Below are 13,793 nucleotides of genomic sequence, written 5' to 3' on the forward strand. Positions count from 1 at the left end.
TTCAGACGGTGTGGAAACGGACTTCCAAGTTCAAGCTGATGGTATTTACAATATGGAACGACTGGCTTGTAGCCTACGAATTGGAGTCGTTTCGATTCTGGATGAGTAGATTCCGGAGTCACATCGCCGAGTCAAGTAGGGGAGACGCTCTGCCGTGGAAGTGGTTCCAGTCTACGTTCCAAGGAAAACATTACATAACTGAAATGGTTTCAGTTTAAAGTTCTCACGTAGTCGTGGCGGTGAAATAGTTTATGAATATACACCTGTTGGCCTATGAGAGTGTTTTTAGGAATATTTGATAGTAGTTAGTGTTCCTTCCTAATCACTTATTCTTAATGTTATGTAATCGTCTTGATTAACGAGCATTTAAACCTAATAGGTCTATGGGTAAAGTAATCAGACTGTTCGATGTAATCAGACTGTTTAATACTCTTTTCAACCCTTGATTATAAGGTTGTACTAAATTGAAGAGCACCAACCTAACTCCAACACCAACCATAAGGTTTTGATAATTCAATTTTTTATGTATTATGTTATTATATTAATGTACCAATTTTGACATTCTAAATTATTTTGCACATATCGTAAAAAAATGATGGATCACAATTTAATAGAAAACAAGAAATGGGGAAAGGATAAAAAGTTTTACAACAAAGTTCGCCACAAAGATCATAATAGAAAACCGGGATAGAAAATGAACCACGCATTTACAAATTGTCGTGGGCATGATTTGGCGCTGAAACTTATTTCCTACCGAAACTATTTCCCTTTTCTTTCTGTACCACAGATAAATTGACTAAATTGATTTCGACTTGTATTATTTCGACGCATCGCCTTAAGTTTGAACAACACAGTGAAAATCTCCAAATTAGGCATTAGCACATTCTCGGATTCGAATCGCAACCTTGGTACTGAAAGTGCAAGGTTTATCCCATTGCACCATGCTGGCGAGTTGCTCGATTTGCTTTTATATTCGATTCGTGTTATGAATATTCATGGTGTGTAGTCTTTGAAAGAGCAAACCCCATTCTGACACAAGAAAGAAAAAGACGTTAGAAAAGAAAATTTAAAGGAGAAGTTCGGTCTGACGAAAAAATTATTGTAAAACTAGCTGAAAAAATATGGATTAAGGGTTGATGGAAATCCATCAATAATTGAAATAGTTATTAGAATGTAAATTTTGTTATTTGTGACGTCATAATATGCGAGCAGCTTCCTCACATCAGCGGGTAGTAAATCGATCAACGAAATATCGTTTCGCATAAAATTGAAAATCAGGCGCGGATCCAGGAGGGGGCCGAGTCGGCCCGGTCCCCCCCCCCCCTATTTTTTGACAACCTGCAGAAAAAAAGTGTACTCTTTATCTTAATAGTAACTAAGAAAAACAAAAAGAAAAGTAAGAAAGAGTTATTATACCCATGATGTGCAATTTACAGCCTCGTTAACGGCCGGCCCGACCCCGAAAGGAAACAAGAAAAAGATGAGGGAAAGAATTGAAAAATAGACTTTATATAAAAATTTTCGCTCGTGCTTCGCGCTCGCATTGCCTGTGTAATGAATCCCATTTAAGAGGATTAAATGACACTTCATATATCCAGTTCTTTAGCTCGCACATCAAGCTTTCATTATTTTGTTTGATTTACACAAATTAATATATCAAAATTTTCAGCTCGCGCTGCGCGCTCGCATTGTTTGATTTGTGAGATACCTATCCTGTTTGGAAATTCTTGCCAAAATTTGTCAAAATGCTTCTTTATTATGTCAGTATAAAAAAAAATTAAGCTCGTGCTTCGCGCTCGCTGTGGAGCGTTGTGGCCCTGTGGATTAGTCTTCGGACTTTGAAACAGAGGGTCGTGGGTTCGAATCCCAGCCATGGCGTAATTTCCTTCAGCAAGAAACTGATCCACAATATGCTGCACTCAACCCAGGTGAGGTAAATGGGTACCGGCATGGGCGGAAATCCCAGGGGGACAGGGGGGACGTGTCCCCCTACTCAAAATAGTTGGGGGACACAATATCAAATGTCCCCCCTACTATTTTGGGTCTTTGGTGATGCTAAGAAATATATAACTCAAAATAGGAATAAAACGTGCGTTTTGGGACGAGAAAATTTCGGCTCGCGCTTCGTGCTCGCATTGTTTAGTTGGATACTTATCTTTGTTCATGATTATAAAAACTGCTCAGAATCTTCAGTTCTGAGGTCATAAAATATCAAAGAATTTTAGCTCGCCCTTCGCGTTCGCATTATATATTAAGACCACATGAGATACCTTATCTTGTTTATAACAATAAAAACTAACATATACTTAAGACTTCAGTCTTTAGTTAGGATTACCCCCTGAACCCCCCCCCCAAAAAAAAAAATATCAGATTATAGCGGCCAATCGAGAAAAATGTTGATGAAAATATTTTTCGGGGCCCCCCCCCCCCCCCTATTGGCGAAAGCTGGATCCGCCCCTGAAAATGGTTTTCAATGTAGGCTACCTTCAGTATATCAAAAGACAAATCATTTCACATCCAATCCTGAAGGAAAAAACTATATATATTAATTCTGGTCCTATTATTCATTTCTATATTCTATGTTTCATAGTTATTGTGTAACTATTCTAGGATTTGTGAAACTGTAACCTGAGTTTTGTTGGTGAATGAATAAATCGAATCAAATGTAAACCTCGTGTCTAAATTATTGTAAATCCGAAGTTTCATGTGAATATATTGCCATTACGACCCGGTGACCGGATGCTTAGATTGTTACATATTACATTTAGCTTTACAATTCGTGTTTATGAATATCATGAATATTCATAATGTGCAGTAATCGGCCATTGACTAAATAAACCCTATTCTGACATCGAGAAGAAATATTCGAAGGGAAAAAAATTAGCCCCCGGTCGCGTATCCCCGCCCCCCTTACCATAAGGGCTAATCCTGTTTAACTACAAATCTTGGTCTTGTATTTTTCAAATTTCTTGCCTCAATTTTCAATAAACAAGAGAATTTCGAAAAATTGTTCTAGAGGAGAATCGAACCTGCGTCAATGATTTTGACTGCAGTACATTGGCGCATCGTGATCACGATCGATACACCATTCGAGCTGAAAGATGCGTTTGAAACTATTCTGTTGTCATGAATTATGTGGCGCAGTCTGACTGAACAAATCATATTAGGGAACCATTTATGTTAATTAGCTCTTATCGTAAGTGGGGGGGATGCACCCTGCCCCGGCCAAACATCAAACTCTTGCTACGGGTTTTCCTCCCTATGCACCTAAATTTCTCTAGTAATGTATTGGAATCATAAATATACCCAATGCAGCAAATTTCAGTGAACCTCGTTTCAATACAACAGCGATAGTTTAAAAGAAACACACGGCTGTGTTATTCTGGGCGCTGATCTTGCGGAGAGATGGGGGGGGGGGGGGCACAGGCAAAAATATTAATGTACATTTTAACAGGTGATATTCAAACCAACAGCACGACACCAATTTGACTGTAGGAAATATATGACACTCTTTAAAATACTTCCATATAATACGTTAGTATAGTTTAGGGTAGAATTTAGAGAATGCTATACGAATGTTGATTTATTAATTTTATTACTGATAACCACTGACGATACATTATAATTTATATTACTAGTTTTTTAATAAAAGTTTTGTGATAATATAATAGTTAATCTAAAACGTCTTTTGGGGCGAGATATGGGTGATTCTGTTTTATTGTTAAAATAAAATGGGAACATAAAATAGAAAGAACCAATCGCTTAAACATAAAAATGCTTGGACAGAAAAAGGCGGCAACAAAGCGTACTTAAAAATGAACTTGAAGAAGCCAGCCGACATAATATTTTGAAGATGTAATAATCTTATGCTATTTCCCCGCTTCAAGTCCAGTAACAAGCAGAATGCACTGGAATTTTGCATGGATACGTATGTGCAAATATGGTTGCAAGATTTATGTGGGGGCGTCGTGGTCTAGTTGTTAAGCCTCTCATCTTTCAATCTGGGTTCGATTCCAAGCCGAGGCGGGTTTTCCTTCAGCAAGAAATTTACCCACATTGTGCTGCGCTCAACCCAGGTGTGGCAAATGGGTAACGGCAGGAAGTAATTCCTCAAAAAGCTGAGCGCACCGGAATCGGTAGACTAGCTTAGCCGAGGTAGTTTAGGAGCGCCTTCAGCACCTATAGCAAGATGGATACGTGAGCAATACAAATTCCTATATAATCACTTTTTTATTATTTCTAACAGGAGACTAAAGTTATGATTTGTATGTTTGTTTGTAGATTTTATATATTGTCGATGAACTACAGTATAATTCATTTATTTTGGTTGAAATTACCAAATTGACTGTATTCATTTAAAATATGTTATTTAATAAACGAGTTGGACACATCACATTGTTACTTTCAAAGTATTGTCTTTTTTCCCCGTATTGTTTATGTACAATTTCAGACGTGTTCCCCACTTTGCAATAAGCCTACTCGAGACGAAAATACGTTTACAACTTCATTTTGAACGCACGATTTGAAGACAAAATTTGGGAGCTGAATGTAACAAGACTCCCCCCCCCCCATCCTTTCGTTTCGACAAATTATACTTGCTTGAATCACGGATCTTTCTCTCTCTCCCCTACCCCCCCCCCCCCCCCCCTCTTTCTCTCTCTCACACACACCTTCTCCCTCCATTTATTTTTTTATACTTACTTTTTATTCAATATTGTATAGTGCATTAGTCATATCATTCTCTATCCCTAGATTTACAAGGAAATCTAACTACATAAATGCCTCATGGCAATGTTGAGAATCTACCTAGTCATTTATTCCTCATCATGACCGTTAACCAATGTTAAGAATCTTAGAACTAGTAATTCATTCCGCATGGTGACCATTTTCAATCCTAAATGATGACTGAATACTTGTAATGAAATGTTTATTGCATAAGTTCTCGTGGAAAAGAAAAAAAAAAGTTTGATGTATGTTGTTTTTGTATTTATTCCAAAGGGCCGATGCACTGAAGTGTCAAATCATCCTTACCCCCCCCATACACACAACTTAACGCAGGGGACACGTAGACAACTAAAAGATCACATCAGTTCAATTGTGTTTTCATCATTTCAATAATTTTATTTTATTGTCACTTTATACAGATTACTATTTAAAATCACACAACATCTTGCAATGCGTAGGTATGGTAGCTCACAAGATGAAATAAAATAAATCTCATTCTGGCATCATTCATAGTATCGGAAGCATATCACTACAATTCTTCATAATAACATTCTTAATTTACAAATTACCAAGAGGGTGCGAAATCATTGCACTGAAAATGAAAAGCGACACAAATTACAATATTTAACATAAAAATCAATATGCGCAATCGCATAATAAATAACAATTTACACTAGTCTTATATGACAATCTGATTAAATTTGAAGATCATTAAGATATTGGTCATTACTTTAGTTGGGAGTAAATAGGTGATTAATAATCAATATTAAAGTCAAAAATTAAAAGGTGTTAAGTAGAATTTTTGGCACATTAGCTAAACCAGAATACTTTAAATTTCAATACTCTTTATTTCCAATAGGTACTCTACCACACCTACGGGTTTTTTTTATTCATTGTTTAAAACTGTTTCCTAACTTTTGTACTAAATTCATACATCATTCTACCATGTGGGGAAACTAGAATTCAGAAGTTTTAATTCTTTTAGAGGTCAATTTTCAAAAACAAATGCATACAACGAAAATACCAACAACTAAAACCACAAACAATCACAATTATGTGACGAAAAAGTATCGATTCTTAAGGCAAAAATGGTATGTATCATCAATCAAAGTTGCAAATATACAATCTTTTTGGAAATGGAATGTTGTTAGTTGTAAGTTGCAAAAACTTTCAGTATTGGAACACAACAATGAATCTAGCTTTCTTTACGGAGCTAGTCTTTTTCTCAGCCTCCATTGTTAAAGGCATTTCTGGTTTTCACGCATGATACCCACAATCGCAAGGAACACGTACATGGATGAAAAACAGACGATTTTCACGATGAGTACAAAATATAATTTGTGATAAAAATAGGTGATGAGCTCATAAAGATGATTTATAGAGATGTAAATCTTCAGCACAAAGACTCACTGCAGTCCATAAGGAAAACAAGTTGTAAGAATAACCCAAATTCAAATGTAGGCATTTTAAACAGTACAGAACAAATTGCATTTTCACTTCTAAAAATATATTGATAATTTGATGTAAATAAATAAGTCTATTTTACAATGCTACACACAAGTCAAAAGTCTCTAATATTGATAAAGTATTGATATATCTAAGGAAAGCTATTCCTCATGCACATTTTTCTTTTCTTTTCATGTATAATAGGATACAGCAGTTAAGAGAATGTTTCTTTTAAATTCCCTCTGATATTGCATGAAAAGTTTTTGTTCAAACTGAAAATTTAAAAAAATGAGCAAAATTGTGCAGGAACATGCACTCATGCATGTGTTTGCAGTTAAAAGACAAGACCAATAAAAATGAATTGAATTAAAATCAAGAGTAAAATTAAAAACAAATTACCTGTCGGATATAGATAAAAAATCTTAAGTGTGAAATATACAAAAAAACAATCTTCCTATAATGTGCATAAGGAATTCTTTTCAAATTCATATCAAGTAGGGAATTCCATGCAGTTTAAGTAGAATTAGACCTTCTTTAAAACAGTTTTGGAGCAGAGAGTTAAAATATTTGCAATGTAAATATGAAAAGTAACATTTTGACATCTATTATAGCTCACTTCCTGCCATTGCTATCTTACAAAATGATGGGACAGTGCTTCATTATTTCTTATCTGATGTTGATAAATCTGTAGATATTAGTATTTTTACTATAGTCTACTGATTTAAACTTCATTCATTTTGTAGGGTGGACTTGGTCTGTAAACAAATTCAAGCCAAAGAATGGTACCCTGGTTAAAACAGCATCGATATCAAAATGACAAAATAGTCTGTGTTTGCCGGACTCCATGCCTAAGATTGCCCAATGCAAACAGCCTGTGACTTGGGCTAGAGCATTATCTCCAATACACAGAAAGATATGATGCAGTATTTGGTACCCCGGGGTACCAAATAATAATCCGCCATTTTGTTGAATATTTATTTTATTTTTTGCGCTGTACCCTGGGTTACCAAAAAATGTGTACAAGTATGTTTTAATGTTTTGTACAGATTTTTTCTTTTCTTTTTAGTGATCTTATGTAACAATTAATGCATGCAAATGATAACTTTATTCTAATTTTCATGTTCTGTTCTAATCTTCACTTAAGTATAACATAATTTATTTACTATTATTGGCATTAGATTGTATCAAAGAAAGGAAATAGGCGTTGTGATCATTGTCCCCATTCACTGTCATGATTGTCGCACCGATCGTACGACCGTGATCACCATGACAACAATGTAACTGTACACTATTACAACACGAGATGGCGCTGCACAACGCCGTACCCCGGGGTACGGCGTGGTGCATCATATGTAGAGAATACTTGATTGTATGGGGGTATGCTTTTAAGACATTTATTACTGCACATGCAGGTATCACGGTGCATGATCGACCATTAATTACGTAAAGCCTAGGCGATTCCTGTCTAATCTGAATATTAAACTTACGATTACAAAAATACCCAGAAGTGCAATATTTATTTTGAATCCGGGAAAAAATACAAACTGCTTTTAAAGTAAACGGTAAATATCCAATTTCAAGCAATCAATACCTGTATCATGAGAAGACAATACCCTCTTCCTTTTATGTCCAAGTAATCGAAACAGAACTTCAATGCAGTTTGGATTCAGTCTGAATTACATAAAGTTCAATCTGAATTTTGGCCTGTGCTTGAGAAAATGCCCACTACGGCGACTACAACCCAGTTCAGGATTTAAAAACAAATGAAGGAATGTTTCAAATTTATTCAATGCACATTTGCTCTTGCAACAATTGCTCTGATTCCTATTGGAAGTCAACATATTAGGCCACATATAAAACCTAATAACCTAAAATCAAATCCTAATCCTCATAATATTCTGATCCAAAGCCCTATCACAACCCTAACCCAATCATCAAAGAAAGTATAATAGGAGCAATGGTCGCAATATTGGGTTCTGTTACATAAAGACTTGTTATAACAAATGCACAAATTCTATAACAAATTTACCATCAGCCAATCAGAATGAAGGATTTCAGTAGCTTATAACGGCTATTCCGACTCTGTTATTATAACAAGTTGTATGAAACAGGCCCGGATGTTGGTTCATACTTTTGGGGAATGCCCCCATTTTATCTATCTACTTTAATAACGCGTCCCACTGGGAATGAACATTACGGTTATACTCACAATACATACTCTCATAAATTTCTCCCTGTGATGACCACATAAAATAATAATAAATCATTCTTGCTTACTTTCTTACTCCACCACAACATCAAGTTGATTTGAATAAAAATTTAAAAATGACACAGACATGACACCAACCAAATTCTTTACAAGAAAATCAGATGTGAAGTAGAAAAGTTGTGACACCAATTTTTTTTTTACAAGAAAATGAGATGTGAAATAGAAAAGTTGTGACATTCTAGATTTTTCTTTATTTCACATAACAGATAAATACATGTATGTACAGGACAGGTCATATACAAATGAGCTAGCCGATGACAGCAGAAACCCTAAAATTTCTTCTTTTTTATTGAATATGAATTATCAATAATCTTCCTACAATTAAAAATAAGGCTTGACTGATCCAAGAAGATATGAAATTGCCATTTTAGAAACTAATTATGATTCAATCAATTGTTTCATTTCCATCAAATATGCTAAAGCTAAAATATATTAATCTAATAAAATCCAAAAGAAATGACTCCTGTGACTCTCTCATTTGAATATCACCTGTCTTGTCCATAAATAACAAATAGTGTTTTGTTTTGTTTTTATCAAGTGAAACATTGATTTATATATAAAACTTCACATCTGATTTTCATGAAATTTGTCAGTGTACTATTATGCGGATTCAATTTTACTTTATTAATTCAGACTAACTTGATGCTCGGTGGAGTTTGGCCTACATATACAATAAATGAAATCTAAATGATAAAAACACAACACAAAGGGAACAATATTTTCTAACATAGGATATATGTTGATTACAAGCATGTAAGTTTTGATTGTCCTTGATTGTACTTGATTTTATTAAATCTACACTGTACACTTCATGTTGTTGTACACTTATTGTCACTTATTAACCTCTCATTCTTTTTGCAAGTAACTCGCAAGCCAAATGTTGATATTGATTCCCTTTTGAGTGGCATTACTATCAAAGGCATATTACAATCAATTGTAATTTTATGCAAACAGGCCTTGGAGTGACATTAATATCCAGGGGAGTGTTTCACAAACAGGTCAGTTTGATTTGGAATGGTGCTTTAGCGCCAACACACCAAAGAGACTGAAGTGTAACATTACCGACGACTAAACAGTGCCATGTCTCCATTGAGCAATATCCGACCAATGTGGTGATGCGAAATACACCTGACGCAACTAGGAATTCAAGGGCGCCTATAAACAACACTCAAATCTTTGTGAATCCCCAACTAGACTGGGAAGGCATGTTGTACTGGCTCAAGAAGAAGAAGCGACAACGTAAATAGGTGATCTAAGATTTGTAAACCCTATAAAGGTATGAACTGTGACATCACTGCGGATACCATCTATGATTGCCTGATGGGTCAATGATCATGTGACTTTCTCTGGTTATGATTGGATGAGTATAATGTCCTATAACACCAAAAGAATTCAATTTCATTGGAATCTCACATTTCCTTCCTTCTCACTTTTTTCTTCCTTCAACAAGATGAGGCAAAGTCCTGTTTCTAATTTCACAAAGTTTCTGTGAGTTTTTCCTGTGGATAGGCGAGCTGGAGAAGCCAAGCAGAAGATTTAATGTTACCTCTTGACGTAACTGTATCTTGATGTGGAAGAACTCTCCTCCCGCCCTGTAAAGTGAAAGAAGATAATGAGAATGAGATTGAGACAGGTATTGAGAACAAAAGTGAAATTGAGATTGAGAATGTTACCAAGGTCAATATTGAGAATGAAATTGAAATTGAAACATTGAAACACAGACTAAGATAGAGAATGTAATTGTCGAGGAGACAGATGAAGAAAGCGGACAAAACTGAGAGTGGAGCAAAGGCTGATATTGAAATTGAGACTGTGAACCAAGGCAGATTGAGAGTGAGACCGAGATTAAGAATGAAATTTAGATCAAGACTTAAAATGAGATTGATAGCAAATTTAAGATTGAAATTGAAACTGAGGCTGAGACCGAGATAAAACTTGAGAATGAAATTGAAAACGACATTGAGATGTCTCAACATGAGATGAAAAATTTACAGATCATCTCACTCAGATCATTTTAAAGAATATTGAGTACATTATTTTTTTTACCATCAAATAATAATGACATATTCACAACCAAGATCTGTAGCACAAGACAGATGGATTGTATACGTACACAGTGCAACTGATGCTTACCTATTGTTGTTTTCCTTAACCTCTCTTGCAATGCCTCGATCTTTCTGATATAGAACGACCCGTCCGACTCATTGAGATCCGAGGCATACGTGGCTCCTACTCCTAGTCTACCTGTACTTTGAGTGCCACCAGGAGTGGCGCCAAGATGTGATCCGCTACCAAGTCTGGTCAAATGAAAGAAAAATAAGTTCCATGACTACATGATGATCACATAATTTGTAATGAAATATATATGTGAAAATCTTTAGTCAGAGATGCCAACTTTTCAAAATCAAAATTTTGGAGGATTCCAAAATGATATCAAATTGAGCAAATGTAGAGCTCAAACCTTATAGGCTGGATTCAAGGTTGTTACATTTAGTATTTTTATTATAAGCAAGCAATTTTCATATTAAAGATCAGAATGTTTAAGTTAAAGGTTGATAGTAATAAATTATTCATACATTTTCAACATCTATGCAATAGAAAAACAATAGTGAGTGCATGACATCATCCATTCCCTCATTTGCATATTACCTGGGACTTTTTTGTCATGTAACTATATTGTGACAATAAGTGAAACTTTAAAATGCTATAACTCTCTACTTTACATCAATTGAAATTTCAGAGCTTGTTAAATTTGTTCTCTATTAATCTTAATTAACTTGTTGTCAGGGTGGACTTGGTCTTTGATAGAAATAGTTGACAAATATGAAAAGGGACTGTTTAAAAGTGCGTAAATTGTGTGCGAGCAATCAAAGAATACGTCGATAAGGGTAATAATATATCTAAGCACTAAAAACCAACTGAATACATTACCTGTGTGAGAGGGGCGAGGTGCTGGTTCTCGTCCTCCCTGGTTGATATCCCCCTGCAGCGCCCCCATGGGCCATGCCGTTAATCATACCATACGCCCCCCTGTCCCTGACTGGTGGGGAATCCCCCAAATATTCCCCTATCCTTGGGGAAGCCCTGAGAGGGGAGGTATAGCGCCCCTGATGAGCCCCAGTAGAGTGCGACTGTGATGGGTTGGTGGTGCTGGTCGTGGGCGAGGCAGTTGAAAGAGGTGCTGCACCGGTCCTGTGGGGTTGGGAAGCACTGGACGGGGCGTTTGCCGACCCCATGAGCTCTCGGGACCCTGACCGGGTTGCACGTCTCCATTTTCTCACCAGGAATTTTAACCTGAAAAAGGGTAGATTGATAGTGTAAAAGTATATCATTTAAAAATGAAAGCTTTAAATCAGGCAAAATGTCAATTTTTCAAATGGTTCTCAACTTAATTACGGAGATGTGATGAGGTGATAATACCAAGAAATTCCTCATTGTGTCCCTGAATGTGGCTATCATTATGAAATATGTAAACATCTAAGCTGTGTGTTGTGTCATGTAAGAGGGGGGAAGTCGCTCCTTCTACTCAATCCTTTCTTCTTTCCCCCTCCCCATTTCCCTCGCTCTTTTTCACTCTCTCTGACTCCATCATACTAATTTGCAGACTTTATATTTCCTCATTTAATCTGCATTCATGCATGTCATATATTTTCCAAGAAAGCTGAACTATTTTTCTTCATAAAAAGTATCTAGAAGGACCGCAAAACGGTTATAGTTACACTATATTGTATAGGATTAAAGAACTGTACCTTGACACTGCTATAACGACCCTAGCTGCACTCCTGAACCTGGTGAAACCCTTGCCATGCTTTGAAGGCTGGTCTCTGAGATCTTCAGGTGAAGGGTAAGCCCCCATCTTGGCGATCAGTGAGAGGGTTGCCTGTTCACAGTCCTGGAAGCCGCCCAGTAACAGGAGAAGGTACTTCTTCTGGTAGACCAGCGCCTTGCGAAAACTCTCCGCCCTGAGGTACTTTCCGTAGAGACGCTGGATCTGATGATTAAAAAAAAATTATTAAAATGTGTAATATACTTGAGGCAACCACCCCAGGGTCCTGTAACATCAAGGTTATGCGATGAAATCCAATTATGAAATAACCACTCTGATTGGTTCCTAGTCGGTGTTTTGAACAAAGTGCACATGCAACAATGATCTTGATTGGCCATTGGAATTTAGCGATTGCTTGCAAACGTTTGTGTTACTGAACCCTAGAACAAAATATCCAAGACTTGATGTGTAAGTCCCCATGCCAATTTTGAGAACCTTCGTGATATTATTTTTCTCTATTTACTAGTTCATGTTAAGTTATAATGCCCTCGTACTATCATGGCTTGCCCAGGGTCCCGTTGCGTAAAAGTTACCATTATGCCTTTATGGCAAGTTTGCCATTGAATGGTAACTTGCATGGAATCCTCGATTTTGATTTGATGATAATCACCATGGTAGTTACCATTGGATGGTCTGGCGTCCTTTGACAAGGTGTTAATCCACACTTTGCCACTCTCGACCCAGGTGCTAAATGGGTACCCAGTAGGATGTTAAAGTCATTGTAGCTTGTCCAGTACTGTGTGCGCCTCACCGGCGACTGACTGGAATACTCCCCAGGGAGTGGAGGATGTGCACACATTGTGTGCGGGAATGACTGTTTGAATCCGATGACTGGGATAATAATATAACTGTAAAACGCTTAGACACGTTGTTCCGATGTATTAAGCGCTATATAAAAGCGGATTATTATTATTATAATTTTTATGCTACGGGGCTCTGTTCATGAAGTACATGTAACAATCAAGAAAAATGGGTCAGATGATCCAAAAGTTTTATTCTTAATGCCCAATTATATTACCATCACCCTTCTCCATTTCTATTTAGTTAAGATGTCACTGACTGACAGTTTCTATTTGCCAAGCATTCAAAATGCATCATTGTATTGAAAAAAATTGAAAAATAACAGATCAGATATCTTAAACAGGGAAACCAACAAAAGTTTCTTAGCCTAATTCTAGTGGGGTCCATTTTCAAGATCCCCTCCTCACAATCCATAGACATCACTCAAATGTTTCCCTCACCTTCTGCTGTTGCTGCTGCTCCGAGGTTTCCCCATTGACGTGTTCCCTCCTCAGGTTACCCCTCTCAAGGTCAAGCTTGAGCTGGATGATCTGTCTCTCGGCTTCCTGTAGCGAGGTCTGGGTGGCCAAGCACTCCTGGGCCCATGTGGCCCTCTCTTTGGCCAGGAGAGCTTCCGTTTCCTTGTCAGTGGATGCTCCTCCCCTTGGAGACTGCATAAGGTTATAGTGACGAGAAGACATATTGATGAGGTACAGCCAGACAATTCAACAAAGGTCACCAAAGGGG

At 36.8% G+C, this 13,793-nt stretch overlaps 1 protein-coding gene across 4 annotated transcripts in view; it reads right to left on the bottom strand.

Annotated features, from left to right (window-relative positions):
* Window positions 1–9,330: 9,330 nt before the first annotated feature.
* Window positions 9,331–13,793, bottom strand: part of LOC121426308 (pericentrin-like) — an 86,866-nt gene continuing 82,403 nt past the window's right edge. For all 4 annotated transcript variants that reach the window (XM_041622550.1, XM_041622549.1, XM_041622552.1 and 1 more), the window contains 5 exons: window positions 13,508–13,717; window positions 12,190–12,431; window positions 11,372–11,734; window positions 10,574–10,737; window positions 9,331–10,032 (listed from right to left, as the gene is read on the bottom strand). In XM_041622550.1, the coding sequence (XP_041478484.1) occupies window positions 9,983–10,032; window positions 10,574–10,737; window positions 11,372–11,734; window positions 12,190–12,431; window positions 13,508–13,717 (1,029 nt within the window). In that variant the 3' untranslated portion in view covers window positions 9,331–9,982. The remainder of the gene's footprint in view (window positions 10,033–10,573; window positions 10,738–11,371; window positions 11,735–12,189; window positions 12,432–13,507; window positions 13,718–13,793) is intronic.

Source organism: Lytechinus variegatus, chromosome 13, assembly GCF_018143015.1.
Source record: "Lytechinus variegatus isolate NC3 chromosome 13, Lvar_3.0, whole genome shotgun sequence".
NCBI lineage: Eukaryota > Metazoa > Echinodermata > Echinoidea > Temnopleuroida > Toxopneustidae > Lytechinus > Lytechinus variegatus.